This window comes from Callospermophilus lateralis, chromosome 5 (assembly GCF_048772815.1).
Source record: "Callospermophilus lateralis isolate mCalLat2 chromosome 5, mCalLat2.hap1, whole genome shotgun sequence".
NCBI lineage: Eukaryota > Metazoa > Chordata > Mammalia > Rodentia > Sciuridae > Callospermophilus > Callospermophilus lateralis.
The window spans coordinates 164700637-164724111 of record NC_135309.1 but is presented as its reverse complement, the minus strand read 5'-3'; the positions used below and the strand labels follow the sequence as shown (position 1 = coordinate 164724111).

Here is a 23475-nt window from a genome sequence, read left to right as displayed (position 1 = left end):
TTGGCAGGTGCTCACGTTCACATTAGGCGTTTGGCTGGTCCTGGTCCGAGCAGGTGGAGAGTGGCCTCAGGGGGTGGGGGCTGTCTGCCTTCTCTTCCGGGAGCTTGCAGGGGTCAGAGCCCCTTCAGGTGAAGACACTGCCGCAGGCTGCCTGCAAACGCCTCGGTCCTCAGGTCTCCCACCAGCAAGCCTCCTTCCTGGCTGCAGCCTCACACAGAGGAGGAAACCTCGCCAAGTGGGCCTGGGGGGAAGCCCTTGGGCAGCGCTGCACCCTGTGAGGAAGGAGGCCAGGATGAGCAGCAGGTCAGAAAGAGCTGAGCTGGGAGCTCGGGCAGCTGCCTTTGTTCAGCGCTGCCCTGGAGGAGTGCATGCGATGTCCCAGCAGAGCCATGATGGGGCTCACGGGCTTGGCATCACTTCCTGCCTGCCAGGGAGGCTGGGTGCCTTCTCCCAGGGGCTCCTCAGAGCTGCACTCTGACCTCACTCCTGCAACAAGATGTGCCTGGGCTTCCAGGCACCTCGATTCAACATGGGCACACAGCTGCAGGCCTCACTTTGCCTGTCAAAGAGGAAAAGCCAAGCCGGGCACCGCGGGGCACGCCTGTCATCCCAGCAGCTCGGGAGGCTGAGGCAGGAGGATCGGGAGTTCACAGCCAGCCTCAGCAAAAGTGAGGGGCTAAGCAACTCAGTGAGACTCTGTCTCTAAATAAAATACGAAATAGAGCTGGGATGTGGCTCAGTGGTCCAGTGCCCCTGAGTTCAATCCAGGTACCCCCGCCCCCTGGGCTTCCCCTGCCCATCCCCCGGGCTTCCCCAGCTGTGCCTTTCCCTTTTCCCCAGTGCGGGTTCAGACTCAGAGACCTTGAGAAGGCTGCTCCCCGCTGAGCGACACCCCAGCCTACACCAAAGGTCTTGAACGGCCGCTCAGGGCTCAGTCAGCAATCCAGGCCCTGTTCCTGAGAGTCCACTCTTCAGACCTTGTAATTACCTGTGAATGCTCTGTAATTACCCCGGGGCCAGCTCTGAGGTCAGGGCACATCACAGAGGCACAGAGGCAGGGCTCCGGATGCCCGTGCAGGGGCAGGAAGGCAGAACCCTCAGTGGCCCTGGGCAGGGCAGGGCAGAGGTCAAACTATACACCCTGCACCCAACCCACTGGGCCACGAGGACACGGGGCCAGCTTGTCCCTGGGCTGGACGGAGGCAGGGCCGGGGGACCTGGGAGCCCTGAGCTCTGCTCCGGGAACAGTCCCAGAGCTCCCAACCAGAACAGGGCAGGCTGTGAGTGGGGACAGGCTGGCTGGGACCATGACGGGGCTAGTACATTCTTCGGGGCTGAAGGAAGGGCTTTGTGCATCACGGAACTGAGCTGGTGTCTTGAGGGTGGGGAGGTGAAGGGTAAAGGCACTAGGGCGGATCCCCGGTGACCGAGGCTGGGGGAGAAGAGACTGAAGGTTGTCCCAGGAGACTTTGGAGAAGGGCCCAAATCGGCAGGAACAGAGGTCCAGGGATCTGGGGAGCAGCCTGCCCTGGACAGGCCCATGGGACGAAGGGCTGCAGGTCTCCAGGCCCCACCCCTGTGCAGGCTTCTCCCTGTGGACACTTGGCAGGGCACGGTCGCCTCCTGGAGAGCACTGGCCAGAGGCGTCCTCCAAGACGACGTTATGGTGGTCAGTCATGCAGGACCACTTGCTCAAGGACCATTTTACAGGTTTCCACAGAGGCCCAAGCAGGAACAGAGCGATTACTAGGTTGGGGGTCGTGCTGTGATCTTGGTGTCTCTCCAGGTGGCCTTCCGGCCCCGCTCCACGGCCTCACTGCTCTGCCAAGGCTCTGGAGTCAGGTGGACAGACAAGAGGATCCCTCCACCAGGCTGGGGCAGCCGGGCACTGCCCTGAGCATGGCCCTGGCTCTGCCACCTTGGCAGACTTCAGAGGTTCACAGGGTGGCTCCGGGACCCTGAGCCTGGGCCCAGCCTCCCCCTCTGCACCAGACCTGAGCTCTGCTGGTCTCCTGGTGACCGCCCCCCAGGAAAGCAGCCTTCTCACTGCCTGGCCCTGGGTTGGGCCAATCCTCAGCAGGACATGGAGACCAGCATTTGACCACCAGGGGCCCTGGAGACCATCTGGACTGCATGGTGAGGGCCATCCTGGAGGTCAGCAGAGGGCTCACCCAATCTGACTGCACAGTGCCTGTCCTTGCCCACCCACCTGGCCCTAAGTGCCCTACAGAGGCTCCATGTTCGGGCCCGTGCACAGCCCCCCACGTGCTGGCCAAGTTCTCAAAGGACAAAAGTGTATATGCCCAGTCCCTGGGAATCGCTCCAGGACAGGGCTGTGTGCAGGAGAAGACCTATGAATGTCACCCCAGCCGGAAACCAAAGAGGCCACCAGGGCCCAAGAGAGGACTCCCACCATCGATCCAGCAAGGGCTGCAGAGAAGCCCCGCCCCAGCCTGCTCGCCACCTGTGTCCAGGGGGCACCTGGAGAACCCCATGCCAGTGAGCAAAGGTGTCATGGCAGCTGAGACTCACAATGCACTGCACCAAGAGCAAAGGACATCCACCTGGCGCTCTGCTCCTGTGGACAGTGCTCAGGGCCAGGGCCTCAGGCTCCTTCCCAGCCCAGGGAGAGAGGCGAAGCCGTGTGCTGTGAACATGTGTGTCTCATACACATGTAATAGGTGTGTACAGGCATTGGGACACGCTGAGTGACCTGGTCTCCACTGTCCCAGACACGGACGGTGAGGCCTTTCCTCTCATCTCTTTGTATTTGTTCTGCATTTTTCAAACATGTTCTAAGATGTGACCCTTCCCTATTCACAGAAGCTATGAATATAAATCTGCACTTCCGTTTTTAATGTCATTACCTAACTAGTCACTGGGGATTGAGTCGAGGGCTGCCTGACCAGCTGCATCCCCAGCAAATTTTACTTCACTTTGAGACGGGCTCTTGCCAAGCTGCTGAGGCTGGCTTCGAACTGCCATCCCCCCACGCAGCCTCTGATGTGCCAGGGTCTCAGACCTGTGCCTTTGCACCCAACTGGTTTTATTCTGGGGGACAGGGTTGTCCAGGTTGGTCTCAAGCTGGGCTCAAGCGACCCTCCTGCCTCAGACGCCCAAGTGGCCAGGAAACGGGTGTGTCCTGCTGTGTCTGCTCACTATTATTAATCTGAAAACAAGACTACCTGTCCTAGGAGGACATTGTCCATCTCCTCTTTTCCCAAGTGTAAGCTGAAGTGGACGATGTTGGTACAATGGAGCCCTGGGCTCCCAGGTCACCCCCAGCCCCTGGGCCAGAGCATCTATGGTCAGGGAGCAAGGCCTGCCCCGGATGCCCATGGGGATGTGGGCGCCCGTGGCTCTGCTCACCCAGGCTGCCCGCGTGGCTCCCAGGCTCAGCCGCCATCGTAACTCAGGGCCAGCCGCACCCTGTCCTGCCCCCGCGTCGTCTGGCCTCTCCTCAGAGACCCACGTTGGCAACAAGTGCCCTTTCAGGCAGCAGTAGTGACACACAGACAGGAATTCGACTCCACCAGGCCGAGTGGGAGTGCGGGGACACGCCCGGCTCCGCTGTGGCAGGTGTGCTGGAAAGCCCTGTCCCAGAGACCAGAGTGGCCGGCTGGCCTGCGCCCCCAAGGAGCACACCCACGCCAGGCGAGAGCTGCCCTGCTCCCCGTCCACGCTCCCTGCCCTCGGTATCTCCCCGGCAGAGACTGGGCTCTGGGAGAAGAAGACAGGGGACACAAACATGGCCAGGAGGCCTGGGGGCGGGGGCTAATCCTGTGGGCTTAGCTCCAGCCCAGAGTCAACAGGCGGGGAGCGGGGCACTGGCGTCTCCTGACTTCTGAGGCTGCCGCTGCTCAGCAACCCAGCCTTCACGTGCAGCGTCTCCTTCAACCAGCAGCCGCGGGAGACAAAGGTTAACGGCAGCTTGTCACGGGATGGGGTTCTCCGCAGCCATCCCCTGAGCCAGCCTGCCCAGAGGCCGGGTGGGAGAGGGCTCTCAGGGTGAGGTTGATCCTCCTCCCAGCCTTCCTGGGCGGAGCACCAGGGCTGCAGATTGCTGTCCTGTCCCGTGGGATGCCCAACCTCAGTCCCTAGCCAGCTCCTGGCTCTAACCGGCCCAGACCCACGACAGCGACAGCCTAGCTGGGCTTCACGCCCACCTGCTACTTCTGTGTGTCCCAGTGATGTCCAAGGGACAAAGGGACAGGATGGGGTCCCTGCAGCCCTCAGGCCACTGCAGCTCAGAGATGCTCAGGCCCAGTGTTTCCACACTGTCCAGTGCCTCCCAGGCAATCATCCTGACCTGCTGGCAGAGGCTGGGGGCCAGGCCCCAGCGGGACCCCCATGGCTTGGCTGTGGTCCATCTCTGCCACCCGTTTGGGGAGGGTGGATGAGAGGGCTGCAGAGTTCTGGGGACATGGATCCCGTTGGAGACGCTTGGCTCCACTCTGGTGCCCACTGGGCCCCCCTGGCTGACTGCGCGTCACAGTGGCCGAGGAGCTGAGCCTGGTGTCCTGCAGCGTCCACTCACGTGTTCTCTCAGCGTTCCCGCAGAGCATGCGTTCTGAAAAGGTGGGGCCTCTGCAGCTGGTCCCCACCAGCCACCCACCCCGGGGAGTCCCCTTCCCCTGATGGAGCAGGCAGGGACCCAGGAGCAGAGGCCCCAGGAGAGGGAGCAGGTGCCCCGCACCCCTTCATCTGGCTCCGGGCACCCGGGGGCCACTGGAGCCATCCAGGTGGGCCTGCCACGCAGCTGCCCTGAAGGCCTGGCAGGTCCAGGTGCCTGACGCCACTGGGACCCACCACAGGGCCCAGCGACGTCCAGAGACCACCCCTGTGGAGAACTCGACCAGCTGGCCTGGTCACTGCTCAGCCTGCAGGACCGACAGACTCAGGTGCTGACCACAAACAGGGCAGGACGACAGTCTGAGGGACGCTGTCTGCAGATGCAGAAGATGGGTGGCTGGATGGCCACTTCCTCTACCAGGAGGCTGGAGGGCGTGACCGTCCACAAATCAGAGCAAAGCCAGAGGCCCAAAGCCCGAGTGTGAGGCAGCCTTACGCCTGGCCTAGTCCAGCCCGGCCGCCGTGGTGCCCACCACCATCCCTGCCCCGCCCCCGCTGCCCCCGCAGACTGCACCCTGCCCCCACAGGGTCGGGGGAGCCTGACGCTCTGTTCAGTGAAATGTGGGCAAAATCGACACCGCCATCCCCTAACCTGCAGGCACAGACACTGTGGATCCAGAGACGCAGCTGCCCTGGAGGCCACCCAGCCCATAGGACACTCCATGTGAGCTTGATAGAAACCTGCTGTCGGGGACAGTTGGGCCATCTGGACATGCCCCGAGGGTGGCCAAAAGGAGCTCCACAGGAGGCCCGGGGCTTGGCAGCACCCCAGGACCCGATGGGGGGCCCCGCCTGCTCACCCTGCACGGGGCTTTCTGCCAGAGCCATTTCCGGGGACTTCCGCAGGACACGCGGCATTAGCGTGTTTGCGATGCACACACAGGATCTGGGGCTCACTGCACTGAGAGCAGCCCACGTCCAGCTCTGACAGGACCTTCTGGAGGGTGTGGGTGAAGAGAAAGCCCCAGGACCACAGGCCAGGGCTGTGCCATGGGGACTCTGGGGCAGGGACTGTCCCCTCTGGCCTTCCCTTGTGGGCCTCACACCACACTCGGGGAAAGCTGGGCCCAGGCCCTCCTGGCTGGCCCTCAGGGCCGGGCCTCACCTCCTCCTATCCCCACACAGCCCTGCCTCCCCGTCTCTCCATCTCTGTCATCTCCCTCAGTCTCTGTCTTTTATCTGCTTTTGTCTTTCTGGGTCTGTTACTGGGTGTCTATGTTTCTCTTTGTCTCTGTACCTGTCTCCATTTCTTTATCTCTGTCTCTGTCTGTCTCTCTGTGTCTCTGTGTCTCTCTGTTCCTGTCTCTACATCTCTGTCTCTGTGTCTATTTCTATATCTGTATCTCCCAGTCACTGCTTCTGTCTCTACCTCTATCCCTTTGTATCTCTGTCTCTCTGCCTCCGTCTCTCTATCTCTGCTTGTCTCTACCTCTCTGTCTGCCTCTGTCTCTATGTCTACCTCTCAGTGTCTCTGTCTCTGCCTCTGTAACTCTGTCTCTGTGCCTCCTGTGTCTCTGTCTCTACCTCTCTGCCCCTCCGTCTCCACCTCCCTGTCTCTGACTGTCTCTGCCTCCCTGTGTCTCTGTCTCTACCACTCTGCCTCTCCATCTCCACCTCCCTGTCTCTGACTGTCTCTGTCTCTCTGCCTCTGTCTCTGTCTCCCTGTGTCTCTGTCTCTACCTCTCTGCCCCTCCATCCCCTTCTCCCTGTCTGTCTCTGGCGGTCTCTGTCTCTCTGCAGCCTCTTCCAGAGCCCTGCCCGCCCTTGGCTCTGATATCTTGGAAGTCAGATGCTCTCAAGGGCAAGCCTCATCTCTGGCCCCCACCCTCTGAGCACCCCACATGGGCAAAGGCCAGCCTGAGTTTGCTGACCCCAAGGGATGCCCTTGCCCCGAGATGGAGCCAGGTGGAGGGTGGGACAGAGCCTGCTGGGGGCTCCTCCTGCAGCGGGGCTGGCTGCTGAGAAATAAAGTAGCAGGGACATGGGCTTGGGGAGAGGACCAGGGTCACCTCAGGGAGGCCCAGTGGGGGTCTTGGAGCCCAGGTGGCTCCTGAGGGGAGAGGGGCCATGGGGCCAGATGGGCAGGGCCGAGCTTGGAGGCGTCCCCCACCCCAGCTCCTGCCACCACCCCGACTCGGCTTCAGTCTTGGCACAGATGAACCCTGGCGCAGGACCTTGGCACCTTAGCGGGGAGCAGGGGTATGGCGGCCTGGCACTGCCCGGGCACAATGCAGCCGCACAGGCTGTGGGCCACACCGCACAGGCAGGGTCGCCCTCCCAGGGCTCCGCGGGGAGGGACCCGAGCCACACAGCCCTCCCACCACAAGCAATGTCCAGTACCAGCACAGGGCTTCCCCCGCTCCCCTGGACTGGGGTCAGCAATGTCCAGCGGACAGCCTGACTTGGAACGGGCTGAGAGGAGACCTGCCCACTTCCTGCAGGGAGGAGATGCAGCTGCTCCAAGGACCCAGAGGACCAGTCTCCTGCTGGGCCAGGCAGGGCCAGCAGATACCATCTATTTGCCTCGGGCCCCTCTTCCCAGGGAGCAGGCCTGGCCCTGCCCTGGTTTGCACAGGGGAGGGGCGGCCAGCCGGGGCCTCCTGTCTGCAGCAGGGGGTGGCTCCAGGGCCCTGGGATGGGCAGATAAGGCATTAACTGCAGCTGAGACGCGCCCTGCTGATCTGCTGACGCCTCCATCCACCCAGGTGCTCCGGTGAGGTGCCAAAGGTTCCCTATAAAGCACTGGGCTCCCAGCCACCGCCACTTGCCCTCTGGCTCCCGTCGTGCCTGCGCGTGCCAGGCCCAGCTCAGTGACCACCATGGTGAGGCTCGTGCTGCCCAACCCGGGCCTGGAGGACCGGATCCCTTCCCTGGATGAGCTGGAGAGCATCGAGAAGAAGGAGGCCAGCTCCCGGCCCCAGTGGGACAACAAGACCCAGTACATGCTCACCTGTGTGGGCTTCTGCGTGGGCCTCGGCAACGTGTGGCGCTTCCCCTACCTGTGCCAGAGCCACGGAGGAGGTAGGGTGGCCAGGGCCTGGGGCGGGGGGGGGGGGGCTTGAAGCCCAGGTGGAGGCTGAGGCCAGACAGACTGCAAGGCCAGGAGCAAACAACCCAGAAGCCGGAGGTCACAGATGGCCATCCCTGCTGGACCCCCAGTACGCCCTTCAGAGAGCCGAGAGGCTGAAGATGTCCCCACCCCTAGTCTCCTGGGGAGACCCACCCTGTTCAGCCCAGGGTAGCTGTGGGTTCAAAGATGGTCTCGCAGCGGCTAGAGACAGGGGCGGGCAGCTCCCCAGGTGGAGCCTCCTCCCCTGAGGATGGAAGGCTTGGGTACTGGGCCCCTAAGACCTCATGGACTGGGAGAGGGTGACCAGAGGCACAGGCTGCTGGACTCCAAGCCCACAGGTGGGGCCCTGCCTTCAACCCACGAGCCTCGGCGGGGCTGCTCCAGGGCCTGGCCTTCCATAGGCAGCCCCACTTCCCCTCTCCTGGTGTGGGTCTGAGCCTGGGCTGGCCCCTGTCCATTCCGGGTGGTTCCTGCTGCTTGCAGGAAGCTCAGGGGGCGAGTGGCCAGCATGGAGGTCATAGCTCCCAATGGCTGCCTGGCATCCCTAGCCTGCCCCCTGGCCCCCAGCCCTGGGAGGCTGCTGCCCCTCTTGTGGGCAGCCTTGGGCTTCCATTACCAATTCGGAATCCTGAAGGCCTGGGAGTCTGGGCAGGCCCCGCCCGACTGCAGGAACAGGCTCTGCGGGTACCCTGCGTGCCATGAGGCGTGGCATCTGGTTCTCTCTCAATGACTGGTCGTGCAGCCTCACGGGCTCTGAGGGAAGTGCCCAGGGAGCAGCGGGTGGCACTCCTGGGTCAGCTTTGCCCTCCGAATTGCGCAGGCTGCGCTGTGCAGGTGAACTCTCTGGTGTCTCTGGTCCAGCCGGCAAGTCCCACTTGGGGCAGGTGGGTACCCTGGGGCTAGGGTGGGGCTTCCCAGCAGGCCAGGTGCTGACAGTCCCCAGGTCCCTTCTCCACACTGGCTTCCCAGAATTCAGCTCAGCCCTCAGCCTTCCCCCAAAGTCCCCTCCCCGCCCCAGGACCCTGCAGCACTGGGTGGTAAAGGGAGCCAGAGCTGCCTACAGACACTCAGGCCTGGGACCTTGCTCTCCACTCAGGGCAGAGGGGAGGACAGGCAGGGGGCCATGCAGGTGCCACATGGGGAGCGGACCATGATGCCCATGGAGGCCAGGGCTGGCCGGTGTCCACCTGGGAGAGCGTCAGTGGGTCTGAGGCTGACCCACAGTACTTTGTTTCAGGGTCTCTCAAAAGGGACCTGTGAGCCCCGGGACATGGTGGAACTCTGAAGGGCTCCAGCTCCTGGGGTTAGGGTCAGCCTGGAGATCGCGGGGCTCTGGGTCCTGCACTTCCCTCTGAGGACCACGGGGTCTGACCCTTGGAGGACAGATGGGGAAGGGGCTGTGAGCCCCGGGACATGGTGGAACTCTGAAGGGCTCCAGCTCCTGGGGTTAGGGTCAGCCTGGAGATTGCGGGGCTCTGGGTCCTAACACTTCCCTCTGAGGACCACGGGGTCTGACCCTTGGAGGACAGATGGGGAAGGGGCTGTGCAGGCTCTGCACGGGCTGGATCCCTGGGCAGAGTGTCCTGGGCGCCTGCTTCCCTGCAGGGCCTGGGCTCCAGGCAGGCAGAGAGGTCCTGGCAAGCCCAGGGTCTAGGGTGGTCCTGGGGACACCAGCAAGCCCTTCTCCCCTAGTCCCTGGACTAGCTGCCCCTGTCCTCTTGTGTGGGAACACCTGGTCACCTCCCGGGCTTTAGAGGCCACCTTCCAGCTAGGCTCCCCAACAGCTGCAGAGATAGTCAGCACAGGTCACCATGAGACCTGTGCCCCTGGATCACTCTGCCCTGTGCTGACCGTGTCCAATAACCCAGCACCTGGCCTGAAGGAGCAGAAGCCAGGATTCCAGCAGATGGACTCAGGGAAGCAGGACCCAAGGCCCTCTGCCTGCCCGGGGAAGGTTCTGAGCTCCTGCTGTGACCCCACACAGGGGCTCCTGGTGAGCTAACCTGGCTGTCTCTGGACGCGGGGCTGGCCGAGAACTCCTGTAGGTGAGGCTCTGTCTGCATTCTGCCTTCAAGGAAACAGCTGAAAGGACCCAGGGGACACAGGGTCCCCTCTGCAGGCTCCCGGGGACATGAGGCTTTGGCAGGAGGGCAGGGGAGAACCTGGCTCTGCACAGTATGGGGGGACATGTAAGGGGGGGCAAGCCTCAGTCAGCTGAGACGCCCCCTCAGAGGCATCACATCCACACTGCAATCAGCTCCAGGGCCATGTTCACACCTGCGGCCAGAGACGCCTATCTCCAGGTGTGTCCAGCACTGGCCTCAAGCCTCAGGCCACTGAAGGGCTCTGCTGGCCCCTCCAGTGCTGCTGCCCCGCTCCCTCCACACTCTGCAGGGCAGACAGGACAGCCGCACTGAGAGCTCTCCCCAGCTTTCTCCACGTGCCCCTGGCCCCTTGCCCACCAGCATGCCCAGCCTGCCCCGCTCTAGTCCAGGGGCTGCCTCCAATGGCTGGCTCTGTGGGTCCTGACCTCCGTGGGTCCTGTCCTCTGTGGGTCCTGACCTCCGTGGGTCCTGTCCTCCGTGGGTCCTGACCTCGTGGATCCTCTCCTCTGTGGGTCCTGACCTCGTGGGTCCTGTCCTCCGTGGGTCCTGTCCTCCGTGGGTCCTGTCCTCCGTGGGTCCTCTCCTCCGTGGGTCCTGACCTCGTGGGTCCTGTCCTCCGTGGATCCTGTCCTCCGTGGGTCCTGTCCTCCGTGGGTCCTGTCCTCCATGAGTCCTGTCCTCCGTGGGTCCCCTCCTCCGTGGGTCCTGTCCTCCGTGGGTCCTGACCTCGTGGGTCCTGTCCTCCGTGGGTCCTCTCCTCCGTGGGTCCTATCCTCCGTGGGTCCTGTCCTCCGTGGGTCCTCTCCTCCGTGGGTCCTGTCCTCCGTGGGTCCTGTCCTCCGTGGGTCCTCTCCTCCGTGGGTCCTGACCTCGTGGGTCCTGTCCTCCGTGGGTCCTGTCCTCCGTGGGTCCTGTCCTCCGTGAGTCCTGTCCTCCGTGGGTCCTCTCCTCCGTGGGTCCTGTCCTCCGTGGGTCCTGACCTTGTGGGTCCTGTCCTCCGTGGGTCCTCTCCTCCGTGGGTCCTATCCTCCGTGGGTCCTGTCCTCCGTGGGTCCTCTCCTCCGTGGGTCCTGTCCTCCGTGGGTCCTGTCCTCCGTGGGTCCTCTCCTCCGTGGGTCCTGACCTCGTGGGTCCTGTCCTCCGTGGGTCCTGTCCTCCGTGGGTCCTGTCCTCCGTGAGTCCTGTCCTCCGTGGGTCCTCTCCTCCGTGGGTCCTGTCCTCCGTGGGTCCTGACCTTGTGGGTCCTGTCCTCCGTGGGTCCTGTCCTCCGTGGGTCCTGACCTCGTGGGTCCTGTCCTCCGTGGGTCCTGTCCTCCGTGGATCCTGTCCTCCATGGGTCCTATCCTCCGTGGATCCTGTCCTCCTTGGGTCCTGTCCTCCGTGGGTCCTCTCCTCCGTGGGTCCTGTCCTCCGTGGGTCCTCTCCTCCGTGGGTCCTCTCCTCCGTGGATCCTGTCCTCCGTGGGTCCTGTCCTCCGTGGGTCCTGTCCTCCGTGGGTCCTGTCCTCCGAGGGTCCTGTCCTCTGTGGGTCCTCCATGGGTCCTGTCCTCCATGGGTCCTGACCTCGTGGGTCCTGTCCTCCGTGGGTCCTGTCCTCGTGGGTCCTGTCCTCGTGGGTCCTGACGTCTGTGGGTCCTGCCCTCTGCTCAGCAACGCCAGAGCACTTACTTACCCTGCAGAAGGGGGCGTGGCTCCCTCCAGGCAGCATGATCCCCAGCACTTCCCTGTCCGTCTGTCCTGCCACCTGGCTTCTGAGTGTGCTCCAGTGAGCCGAGGGCTCCAGGCAGCACCAGGAGCCCGGGTCTCCCTGGACCTTTGGACCCACACAGCCCCTCCCTCCTGGGCGCCAGCACCCATGGGAGGCGCAGGAGGACAGAAGGGCCCCTCCTGGCTTGCTTTCAAAGGACACTTCAAAGGCCTTGCTGGAGACCCCCAGGGGCCGAGGACCCACCTGGCTCTCCCAGAGGAGCTAAGGGCTTGCTTCCTGGGCTGGGTTGTCCTGAGCCAGGCCCCCAGGCCCCCAGGCGCCCCGATGCCAAGACGCTGCTGACCCACACTGCAGCTGGGGCCCCACCACTCTGTCCCCTCGCTGGGCCTGACCGCAGCAGGGACCCCCAAGGGCCTCATTGGAACCGAGGGAAGCCTTGCTCTGCCTCTCATTGTCTCTCTGTCCATCTGTCAGTGTGGAGGATGCTGTCCCTGCCTGACAGGGGCCTGGCTCTGCCCAGAGGGCCCAGGCTGCTCCCAGGGCTGTTCTGGCCAGACGTTGGGATCTGGGGTGTCCTTCTGGGGTGGGTCTTGTCACCTGTGCCTAGGACACCAGCCTAGGAGGGCAGGTTTTGAGGGTGGGTGGCTCACACCTGTCATTCTTTAGCTGTACATGACGCCAGGGGACCTGGCAGGACAGTCGCAGGTCAATGCTGGCGCCCAGCGTTCAGGGAAGTGGCCTCGGGGCTGGCCCACACCTGGTCTCAGGCAGCATTGTGTGGGCTCTGAGGCTGAGCGCGGGCTGTGAGTTGTGTCCTCAGTCCTCAGCACAATCCAGCTGCCGGCTGCCTGAGAGGGCCCCTGGGGGAGGTTCCCACACGGGGGGGGGGGGAGGGGGGCAAGCAGGTAAAACCCATAGGGTCCACGCCCACTGCAGGGCCCCTGAGCCCCCTCACAGACCCTGCTGAGCACACCCAGTGCCTCTGTAGCCCAGGCTGGCGCCTGCTGCTCCTCCCACACTCATCCCACGCTGTCCTCACCTCCCCAGCGGTTCAGTGACCCCCTCTGCCCAGCTCCCTGGACACCTTCACTAGCTCCCAGGTGCTGCTGGAAGCCCACTTGCAACACAGGTGCAGGCTGGACATCAGCAGGGACTGGCAGGGCCCCTTCAGGGCAGATGGCCTGTTCGCAGAGCTCTGGGGGCCGACTGGCCCTGGTTAGGAGTCCCCACACCACAGGTGTTCGGTGGTGTTCCCAGCAGCAGCGGCAGGCCTGGTCCAGCGACCACACCCCCAGTGGACAGGTGGAGCCGGTCGGTCTGTGTGAGGGTGGGACTGCCTGCTTCCCAGTGGCCCTTCTGGAGCAGGCAGTCCACCCGACCCTGGTCCGTGACTCACTGCTCCATCGCGGCTCAGGTCCACCCTGCCCACCCACCTTGGTGCTCTGTCTCACAGTCAGGACACAACTCTGCAGCACTGTCCCTGGGCTCGTCCCCAGGGCCCCTGCAGGCCTGCGTCCTGACGCCTGCTCTGCCCTTGCAGGGGCCTTCATGATCCCGTTCCTCATCCTGCTGGTGGTGGAGGGCCTGCCCCTGCTCTACCTGGAGTTCGCCATCGGTCAGCGGCTGCGGAAGGGCAGTGTGGGCGTGTGGAGCTCCATCCACCCGGCCCTCAAGGGCGTAGGTGCGTGTCTGGTGTGGCCCCTCCTGGGCCAGGGACTGGAGCACGGGCCTCCAAGTGTCCCCAGGCAGAGAGGGATCCCAGGGTCACCCCTCTCAGAGGCCTTCAGAAACCCTGTGCTGGAGCCTCCAGGAGTGAGTGGAGATGGCAGGGTCAGGGCTGGACGCTCCTGGTCCCCAGGAGGTTCTCGACTCAGAGGACAGCAGAATGACCCCTGCCTGCCCAGAGTAGGCCAGCAGAGGGCACTAGCTGCCTGCTCTCGGCCTACTTCCACATACTCAGCGAGGAGTCCCCCAGCTCTGACCCCAGCCCCAGGTGTGGTCACTCATTTACAAACTCTGACCCAGGGGTGGCCCTAGCGTGTTCTCACCAAGAGTCCACAGTTCACTGGGACCTCAGGACATGGGTAGGCACCAAAAGATTCTTGAGCTTGGGAGAAAGGGTCAGGGTCCACTAGGAAAGGGACTCTGAGTCCAGGTGGGGCCTGCCCTGAGGCCTGAGGCCCAACCAGCACCACTACCCACACCCTGCCCTGGAATCCAGAGCTCCTTCCCCCAGCCCTTGCCTCTCCCAGCCCTCCTGTACCCGTCAGTCCCCCGTCCCTCCCGTCCCCGTCGGCCCCCCACTCCCTCTCACACTTGAGCCAAGTGCACACATGACACCCCTGTGGTCCTGCCCCATCGTCCCAGGCACTGGACCACTCCCCCAGGGGCTCGACAGACAGCCTTCCCTGCCCGCCTGCCCCTGGTGTGGGTGGGCCTGGGGGACTGCTCCTGCCCCTCCGGCTGTCGAGTGCCCTGTCGGGAGGCCCTCCGCGGGGGCAGCTGCCCTCGGCCTCAGCCACCCCTTCCTGCAGGCATCGCCTCCATGCTTGTGTCCTTCATGGTGGGCCTGTACTACAACACCATCATCGCCCTGGTCATGTGGTACTTCTTCAACTCCTTCCAGGAGCCCCTGCCGTGGAGCGAGTGCCCGCTCAACGGGAACCGCACAGGTGAGGCTGGCCAGGGCCAGGGCCCCCCACCTGGCCCCCCACCTGGCCCCGTGGGAGTGACGGGACCTCCGAGGAGGCGCAGGGCCACGCTCCGTGCCTGGCCACCTGGGTGCTACAGACCTGGTTGTTGAAAGAGCGCCTCGGAGCCTCAGGTCACTTAGAAACCAGCGCCTTCAGGGCCCCACGGACAGGGATCCGGGAACTGCTGGGGCTCCAGGCTCCAGGCAGGGCCTGGTGGGATGTCCAGAGGACCAGCTCCTTCACACCTATGGCCCCGCCACGTCTCCACCACGGGTGCCTTGCGTGTTCCCCAACCCTGGCCCTCCCAGGATCCCTCACTCGGGGGCCTGCAGGGTGGGAAAGGCTCAGGTCCCTCCCAGGGCACCCCGCTGCCCTGGGGCTGGAGTCTCCCCTCTTGGGTGTGGCTCTGTGAGCCCTGAGAGCTGGGCCGTCACGGGTGTGGACCTGGCCAGGGCATCCAAGACCCCAACCTCCTGCCTGCTGAGCGTGTGCCCCCAGGAGCTGGGGCAGCAAGAAGCAGCACATGCCACAGTCAGGCGCGTGTCCCCAACACGCTCCTGCCTCCGGGCACATGTGGGGCCTTGGTGGCCCTTCTCCCATGTGTCTCTCCCTGGTGGCCCAGCCCTGAGGTGTGCGCCTGGCTTGCCCTCGCAGGCTACGTGGAAGAGTGTGCCAAGAGCTCCTCCGTGGACTACTTCTGGTACCGAGAGACCCTCAACATCTCCACCTCCATCAACGACTCGGGCTCCATCCAGTGGTGGATCCTGCTCTCCCTGACCTGTGCCTGGAGCGTGCTGTACGTGTGCACCATCCGTGGCATTGAGACCACTGGGAAGGTATGGGTGTGTCCAGGCTGCTGCCTCCGGGAACGGGGCCCACACCTGAGCCACTGACCACCCCACCTGGTCCCAATGTCCTCTGGGGAGGCCTCTGCCCCAGGTTTGCCACACGTGCTGGCCAAGATGCTCTCAAGACAGGCTCTTGAATCGTCCCACGCAGGCTGAGGCACAGCCCAGAGTGGAGCTGGCCCAGCATCACGAGGCCCAGGGTCCAGCCCCGCACTGCGCTCTGCACACAGAGTCATCCCATCTCCCTGGGTGGAAGTGTTAAGGGCCACCAGGCCTAGCGGAAGACGGAGAGGGGCCACCATCCTCGGCTGGGAAGGCTTCCCGCCTGCCAGCCCTGCCCTCGTCCCGGCCTGACCCGTGTGCCCTCTGCCCATGCAGGCTGTCTACATCACCTCCACACTGCCCTACATTGTGCTGACCATCTTCCTCATCCGCGGCCTGACGCTGAAGGGTGCCACCAACGGCATCGTCTTCCTGTTCACGCCCAACGTGAGTTCCTGCTGTCCACCCTCTCCAGATCCTCTGGGGAGGTCCATGCTGGGGCAGGCCCTCTCCGACTCTGTGTCCTCCTGGCCTCAAGACCAGCTCCCAGGCTGCCGGCCAGTCCCAAGTCTAGGAGGGTCAACGAGGCCCAGCGGGAGTCCTGTCTGTAGGCCCTCCTGCGGCTGTGCAGGGTGGGGGCACTGGGTAGCTTGAGGTTGCCCCTCTGTGTAGAATAGTGGCCCCAGTCAGCGGAGGACCCAGCTGCTCCCTGTGGTGGACAGCGTCCATCCTGACCACCAGTCACCAGCAGCCCAGGCGGCCTCCCTCCCTGACCCACCACCGAGGCTCAGTTCTCCTCCCCGGCCACCCTCCTTTGTTCTGGGCCTGGCGGGTGAGCCACGGTCTCTGTCGGAGCAGGTCACGGAGCTGGCCAACCCCACCACCTGGCTGGACGCGGGCGCCCAGGTGTTCTACTCCTTCTCGCTGGCCTTCGGGGGTCTCATCTCCTTCTCCAGCTACAACTCTGTGCAGTGAGTGTGGGGCAGGGGGTTCCGCAGAGCGGCACTGAGGGCCTGGCCCGTTTCCTGCTGGCCAAGGGCAGCTCTGTCGTGAGGCGAGAAGGGAGAACAGAGGGGCTGGGCAAAGCCCGGCCCCTTCACAGCCCCCTGGCTGGGCCCCTGGAAGGGAATGCCCGGGTGTTCCTCAAGCCGGGCCCAGCGAGCTCCGCTGCTTGGTCTCTGTGTGCTCCCTCTCCTCAGTCCCCACCCCACCCCACGTGGTCCCTGCTCACTCCTGGGCACCCAGACCTGGTGGGATCCTGCAGGCAGGGCCTCCCTGAGAGCCCCACAGAGGGCCCAGGGTTCAGAGGCCAGGCAGTCCCCAAGAGAGACACAGGGGGCGCTGTGGAGCACCTCCCGGGGATTGCCCCAGTGGTCCTCACTGGGTGGGGAGACAAGCACCTACTGTGTGTCAGAGCCATCCTCAGTGAACTGTGGTGGGTGGGTGGGACAAGTACCTACTGTGCATCGGGGTCATCCTTGCTGACCTGTGGGGGGGGGGACAAGCACATATTGTGTGACAGGGCCATCTCAGTGACTCACAGTGGGTGGGGGACAAGCACGTACTATGTGTCAGGGCCATCTCAGTGACCCACGGTGGGTGGGGGACAAGCACATACTGTGTGACAGGGCCATCTCAGTGACCCACAGTGGATGGGGGGACAAGCACCTACTGTGTGACAGGGCCATCTAAGTGACCCATGGTGCGTGGGGGGACAAGCACCTACTGTGCATTAGGGCCATCTCAGTGACTCATGGTGGGCTGGGGGGACAAGCACCTACTGTGTGACAGGGCCATCCTGGGTGAAGCCTGGTGGGCCATGGTTGAGCCAAGTGATCAGCAAATGTGTCTGTGGTGATGAGCGGAGGTGGGGTGGGAAGGAGGCAGCAGGAGCAGGGCAGGATGGCCTTCTGTGGGCAGGTGGACCTGCAGGCTTGGCCAGGCAGCCGAGGTTGAACAGAGGTGGCACAGAGGCCAGGCAGGCAGGGGTGCCTTCTGGGAAGGGGAAACTGACAGGAGGGCATGGTGATGGGCAGGCAGGGCTGGTAGGCGGCCAGGGTCAGCACGGACAGAGGGCTTCCGGGCACTGCAGGAGGGGCACCGGGTACCAGCCATGGAGCAGGTGGGGTGGGGCAGTGTTGCCCTTGGCTCGACCGAAGACTCTGTGTTCAGTGTCACCGCGTGGGCCGGTCCCGGGCTTCAGAAAGCCCCCTCTGGAGCAGTGGGGAGGGGTGGAAGGGGACACAGGCCCACCGCGGGGAGCCAGGCGGAGCTCCACCTGCTTCAGACACTTCACCTCCACACAGTTCACGCCGGTGCCCAGCAGCGGCCCCTCGAGGACCAGATGTTCTCAACTCACCAGAGATACCCGACCCCTGAGCGGTCACTCCCAAGTCCCTGGGGCCAGCCCTGGTGGCTTTCTGGCCTGGCTGTGCTGCTCGGGCTGCATGGCACCCCTGTGAAGCGGGCACCCCGCTTCCTTCCTGGCACGGCTGACTGGGTGGTGGTGGACAGTGCACAGCCTGCCTGTCCACTTGTTAGCCGGGACATCGGGCTGTTTCCACTTCTTGGCTGCTGTGAGCACCAGCACACAGGTGTGGACCCTTAGGGGCGGCACTGCTGGGCAGTGCTCTGCCCGTTGCCTGGCCACTGCCAGCTCTGCACTCTGCCAGACGTGCAGGTGCCCAGGCCCCCAGTTCCTTTGCGCAGGGCCATCCCAGTGGTGAGGGGCGGTGCCCGCTGTGGACACATTTGCAGCCATGATGGCTCACATGCTGCCTGGGGGGCCTGGGACTGGGGGCTGAACCGGCCCACGTGTGCCCAGCAGGCGCTCCGCCTCTGGTCTCCACAGCCCTTTTTACTTTATTACTGGGTTATTGATGTCACTGTTGGTGCTGGGGTTGAACGCAGGGTGATCATCCACTGAGCTATGCCACCAGCCCTTTTTATTTAGTTTGAAAGGGCCTCTCTAAGTTGCCCAGGTTGACCTTGAACGTACCGTCCTCTTGCCTCAGGACCTGGGAGTGGCCACCACACCCAGCACACTCTGCCTTTGACAGAAGCATCTGGAGGGAGGGGAGCTGGTGTGGTCTGCTGGGGGGTCAGGACGTGCTCAGTGGCGAGCCTTCAGGTGTCACAGCGACTGGGAGTCCTTAGGCGAAAGCAGAGACCCCAGGGAGTCCAGGGGGCTGGACAGTCAGTGTGGAGGCCTCAGCCAGAGGCTGAGTGAGGTCACTGCGGTTGTGAGGACTGGGAGGAAGTTCACAGCCCTGAGGGGCCCTAAGCTGAGGCCGCAGGTGGCCACACCTCCCACTCCTCGGGGCCAGGACTACACAGCTCTCTGGCCCTCAAGCCCCCTGTGGCAGCACGAACCCTGCAGACCCTCCACAGACTGAACTCCACCGGGGGACCCCTGCTGGGACCGTCCCTGCTGCACCATGGGTGACATCCATCATGTCACGCAGGCCCAGGGCTCAGAGGACAAGTCCCAGACAGAGGTGACATCCATCATGTCACGCAGGCCCAGGGCTCAGAGGACAAGTCCCAGACAGAGCCTTCCAGCTCCTCCTTCCCCCTGGGAGGGGGTCCACCCAGCTCTGGGTCCACCCAGGCCTGGGGTCCACCCAGTCCTGGCATCTGTGAAGTGAATCCCTCTCAAAATTCCAAAAAAGAACCTACCACCCAAACCAAGCCACCCATCACACTAGGGTCTGGGGCAAGGAGCGGGTGGGCAGGGGAGGCCCTGGCCTGCCATTTCCAGAGGCCATGGGCCTTGCCTGCTGGGCAAGGAGGCCCAGGGCCTGCCCTTACTCTGAGCCAACTGTCCCCTGCCTGAGCTGGGCTGGGATTGGAGCACAGAGATCAGAGCCACCCGTGGGGAAGGTGTGTGGCCTCCTAGCGCGGTAAGAAGGTCAAGAGTGAGGTCCACCAGCCTTGTGCTTGGGGCTGAGACCCAGCCCTTGGGCCACTCTTGAGTCTGAAATGCCCACACACCAGAGGACAGTGGGCTCAGCTGCTCCCTACCCAGGGCAGGGCGCAGCCTCAGGACTGGACATGGTGGGGCCACCACACTGCCCGACTCTGGGCGGGTGCATCCTCGCCCACACATCAGCCATGCCGGGCCTGCAGGCACCACTCTCGTCCACAGCAACAACTGTGAGATGGACTCTGTGATCGTGTCCATCATCAACGGCTTCACGTCCGTGTACGCGGCCACCGTGGTCTACTCCATCATCGGCTTCCGCGCCACCGAGCGCTACGACGACTGCTTCAGCACGTGAGTGCATCCCCACCACCGCCCACGCTCCCACAGGGCCCTGTGGGCCCCTCCAGGGTTGTGCCCACCCCTTCCACCCACGACCTCCGGGGGCCATCGGGGCATGCATCAGCCCCCTCTCTCCTGCAGGAACATCCTGACCCTCATCAACGGGTTCGACTTGCCCGAGGGCAACGTGACCCAGGAGAACTTTGCAGACATGCAGCGCTGGTGCAACGCCTCGGACCCCGTCGCCTACGCGCAGCTGAGCTTCCAGAACTGCGACATGAACTCCTTCCTCTCCGAGGTGGGTCCTGGGGGGCTCCATGCGGTTCAGAGCCCCTCCGGGCACGCGGAGCCCACTCTGCACCAGCCCCAGTCCCTGACTTTGAACCTAGGGCTCCCTGCAGACTCCTTCTGTAAAGATGGAGAGTTACCAGGCAGCCAGCACCACATTTCTGTCTGGTTGACCCTCAGCTGTCAGGAAGCCGGGAAACCTTAGTAATGGAGCTTGTGAACACCATTTTAACACCTAGGGAAATCTACTGCTCTCCATCTGGTGGCCCAAGGTGACTGCGTCTGACCTTGCAGTTTTCCAGTTGGAAGCCAGCCTGTGCTTTGGAGGAGCAGGTCATTTTCAGGGCCTGGCACTGTAGCTATTGCTGTGGCCACTGGTTAAAGGGTCACATTGGGAGCAGGAGTCACAGAGCTAGCGGCTAGCTAGGGTAGAGGATCCTGAGGCTCACTGGTGTCCCACTGACTTCCAGAGGATGGCTCCTGGTTGAGCCAAGGTTTCTCTCCTGATTCCACTGCCCGGACAGCTGGCCTCCGGGACGGTGGCATGGCCTCAGCGCATACCCGCAGGCCCCTGTGCCTTGCCTGCTGACTTCAGAGCACTACCAGGGTGTGTGCCTGTGACTCGCTCAGGGGCCTGTTTGCAGCCCTCTGAGCCCAGCACAGGGAGAGCGCCCTGCAGACGCCCCTAGTGGCCATGACTGCCATCCTGGCAACTAGGGTTCTGACCGCTGCTGGGAGGTGGGACCCACCCACGGGTCACAGCGCATAGTCAAGCTTTTTAAAAAGCAAGTTGGGCCCAGAAGACGGATGGACCCATTTCACCAGATGACCCCGAGTGCCCAGCCCTTTCTTGGTGTGGCCCGTGACTGTGTGCCGCTGTGCAGGGTGTGGAGGGCACGGGCCTGGCCTTCATCGTCTTCACCGAGGCCATCACCAGGATGCCAGTGTCCCCGCTGTGGTCGGTGCTCTTCTTCCTCATGCTCTTCTGCCTGGGCCTCTCCTCCATGTTCGGGAACATGGAGGGTGTGGTTGTGCCCCTGCAGGACCTCAGGCTTATCCCCAAAAAGTGGCCCAAGGAGCTGCTCACAGGTGTGTGGGCACCCAGGGAGTGGCGCCCTCAGGGGAGACCCTCCTTGGTGGGTCCTGCCCTATGACCATGGCTTTGCACCCGCCGGCCCACAGGTGTCATCTGCTTGGGCAATTACCTCATCGCCTTCGTCTTCACGCTGAACTCTGGCCAGTACTGGCTGTCCCTGATGGACAGCTACGCCGGCTCCATTCCCCTGCTGATCATCGCCTTCTGTGAGATGTTTGCTGTTGTCTACGTCTACGGCGTGGACAGGTAGGCCGGAGGTGGTGCACTGGGGACAGCCGCGTCTCACAGATGAGCTCAGTCCAGGAGAGTTCCTGCTGGGCTCAGGGGAGACGGGCCGTGGCTCAGGCCTCTGCTGCCATGTGGCCCCAGTGTCGATGGCCTTCAGGGGAGCAGGCCTCACATGGTCCTGGCCTTGCTGCATGGACTGAGAGAGGCAGGAGCATGGGGCTTAGCTTGGCGGAGGTGGCACCTTGATTCCCATTTGGAAGCAGTTCAAGCCCTCCAGCTCCCGATGACACTAGATGTCACTGTGCAAACAGGGCTGAGCAGCAGTGCGGGGACCCATGTGCGGTGACAGTGCTGGGAGAGAAAACGCAGCAGCAGCCACCAGGGAATCGCAGCTCAGCCTGGGTACACTGCATGAGCAAGACCCTCCGTTGGGGACCCTGAAATAGCCCCTGGGGCTCAAGGGCAGGCACAAAATCACAGGATGGGGCAGCATCTGAGAGCAGTAGGAGCTTCCTGCTCAGTCAGGCCTGGCCCTCAGCAGTGTCCTGGGGCAGGGAGCTGGGGCTGCACTCCACTCTCTGTCCATGGCCAGGGACGCTCCTGGTGTGTGGGGAGCAGCACTCCAGCTTCTCAGGGCAGAGGAGGCTCTTGCAGCCAGCCAGAGCCCTACACAGGCAGGCAGGGCGGGCAGGCAGGGCGGGCAGGCAGGGCGGCCCCCCTGGACCCACAGGCCCTTGGCTGCACACCTGCCCTGCCTCTCTTCACCCCCCACTGCTGCACAGGACTGCGGGAGGCAGGGCCCTTGTAGGTGGCCAAGTTCAGCAAGTGCCACCCTCTGCTGGGGCTCCTGCTTTGGGAGACCTGTTCTGAATCATGACACACAGCAGTCCACAGGGTACATGGACAGGGCTTCGTTAGCCTGCGTGGGGACCAGGCTGCAGCAGCCAAGGGCAGCAGGGCCAGGCTGAGGAAGACCAGGTCGCCACAGGGGGTTTCAAAGTCACAAGGGTGTTTTAAGCAGAGCCTGTGGAATGAGCCACACACCCCAGCTTGGTGGCTGTGAAGGACATGCAGACTGATCTATGCTGCCTCCAGGTCTGTGGATGGTAGGAGAGGCAGGTGCCAGGTGGACGGGCTGCAGGGCTGGGCTTCCAAAGGCCCCCAGCGGGCCCGAGACCAAGTCTCAGAGACCCCAGGCAGGCTCACGCCTACGTTCCGCCTGTCCATCCTGATTTCTAAGGACAGTAAACCCTTTGTGCAGAAAGCTGGGCATAGGACAGTTTCAAGCCCTAGGGCAGGTCATGATGGGCACTGTCCAGCCTCAGGGCTGACCCTGTACATGTGTCAGGAGGAGTGGAGGGGACAAGTCTCATGGCTGCGCCTGCTCTGCTCCCCTGGAGCTCTGGCCCTCTGTAGTCACCAGCACGTGGCAGGACAGGAACCTCTGACAGCCAGCCTGCCGCAGAGCCGGTGATGGCATCCCAGGCAGTCAGGCCTCCGGGCACACGGGCGCAGGTGGCTCCGCTGGCCAAGGTCTCCTCCGACAAGAGGCAGAGCTTTGCCTGCACACGGAGTGGAGCTTTGCTGAGGGATGCCAGGGCGTGGCCTCCAGGACATGCAACGTCCAGGCAGCAGGACTGGACAGCCTTGGGCCTCTATAAACTGCATCCTGGTGGACTCATGGAGGTCACCCCTCCTGCCCTGCTGCAGGTTCAACCGGGACATCAAATTCATGATTGGCCACAAGCCCAACATCTTCTGGCAGCTCATGTGGAGAGTGGTCAGCCCCATAATCATGTTGGTCATCTTCGTCTTCTACTTCGTGATCCAGGTCAACAAAGAGCTCACGTACAACGTCTGGGACCCTAGCTATGTGAGTGCCCAGCCGGCAACAGGGGCAGCTACCAAGTTCCCCATGGGCAGGGGGAGGCAGTGCTGGAGAAAGGCGGGCGTCACGGTGGGGTCAGAGTGCCTTTGCCTTCGGGGTTGCTCACCCTGTGTGGCCCTCTTGCAGGACAAGTTTCCCCAGTCCCAGCAGGTGGCCTACCCAGGCTGGGTGTACGCCGTGGTGACCATTGTGGCTGGGGTGCCATGCCTCACCATTCCCTGCGTCGCCTTCTACAAGATCATCAGAAACCATTGGCGGAGGCCAGGTGACCAGCAAGGGCTGGTCAGCACGCTGTCCACAGCCTCTGTGAACGGAGAACTCAAGTCCTGAGTGGGCCCAGCCCATAGTCTGCAGCCGATAGTGTCGGGAGGAAAGGAGCCACAGGACCCCTGAGGTGGCAGGGCTGCAGTGTGTGTGTGCATGTATGCATGGGTGTGTACATATGTGTTGTCCAAGTGTGTTCATGCATACATGCAGGGGTACACACACGTACAGGTGCAAAGTGTGTGATGTGTATGTTAGAATGCATATAAACACGTATGTGTCTGAGTGTGTATGTGTGAGTATGTGTATGTTGTGCATGTATATATACCCAAGCGCATGTTTGTGTGTA

The 23475-nt window shown here is 63.3% G+C and overlaps 1 protein-coding gene across 1 annotated transcript; it reads left to right on the top strand.

Moving 5' to 3' along the window:
* Positions 1 to 7451: 7451 nt before the first annotated feature.
* Positions 7452 to 23192, top strand: Slc6a19 (solute carrier family 6 member 19). Its single transcript, XM_077109413.1, has 12 exons — positions 7452 to 7653; positions 13056 to 13196; positions 14050 to 14187; positions 14863 to 15044; positions 15435 to 15545; positions 15957 to 16069; positions 19246 to 19374; positions 19504 to 19660; positions 20535 to 20739; positions 20833 to 20992; positions 22685 to 22847; positions 22989 to 23192. Exons 1-12 carry the CDS (start codon positions 7452 to 7454, stop codon positions 23190 to 23192), a joined length of 1905 nt encoding a protein of 634 aa, XP_076965528.1.
* The last annotated feature ends 283 nt before the right edge of the window (positions 23193 to 23475 follow it).

Coding starts and splice junctions, on each gene's coding strand:
- Slc6a19 (XM_077109413.1), top strand. CDS start 7,452: ATGGTGAGGCTCGTGCTGCCCAACCCGGGCCTGGAGGACCGGATCCCT. Junction 7,654..13,055: donor GTGCCAGAGCCACGGAGGAG/GTAGGGTGGCCA, acceptor CTGCCCTTGCAG/GGGCCTTCATGATCCCGTTC. Junction 15,045..15,434: donor GCATTGAGACCACTGGGAAG/GTATGGGTGTGT, acceptor CTGCCCATGCAG/GCTGTCTACATCACCTCCAC.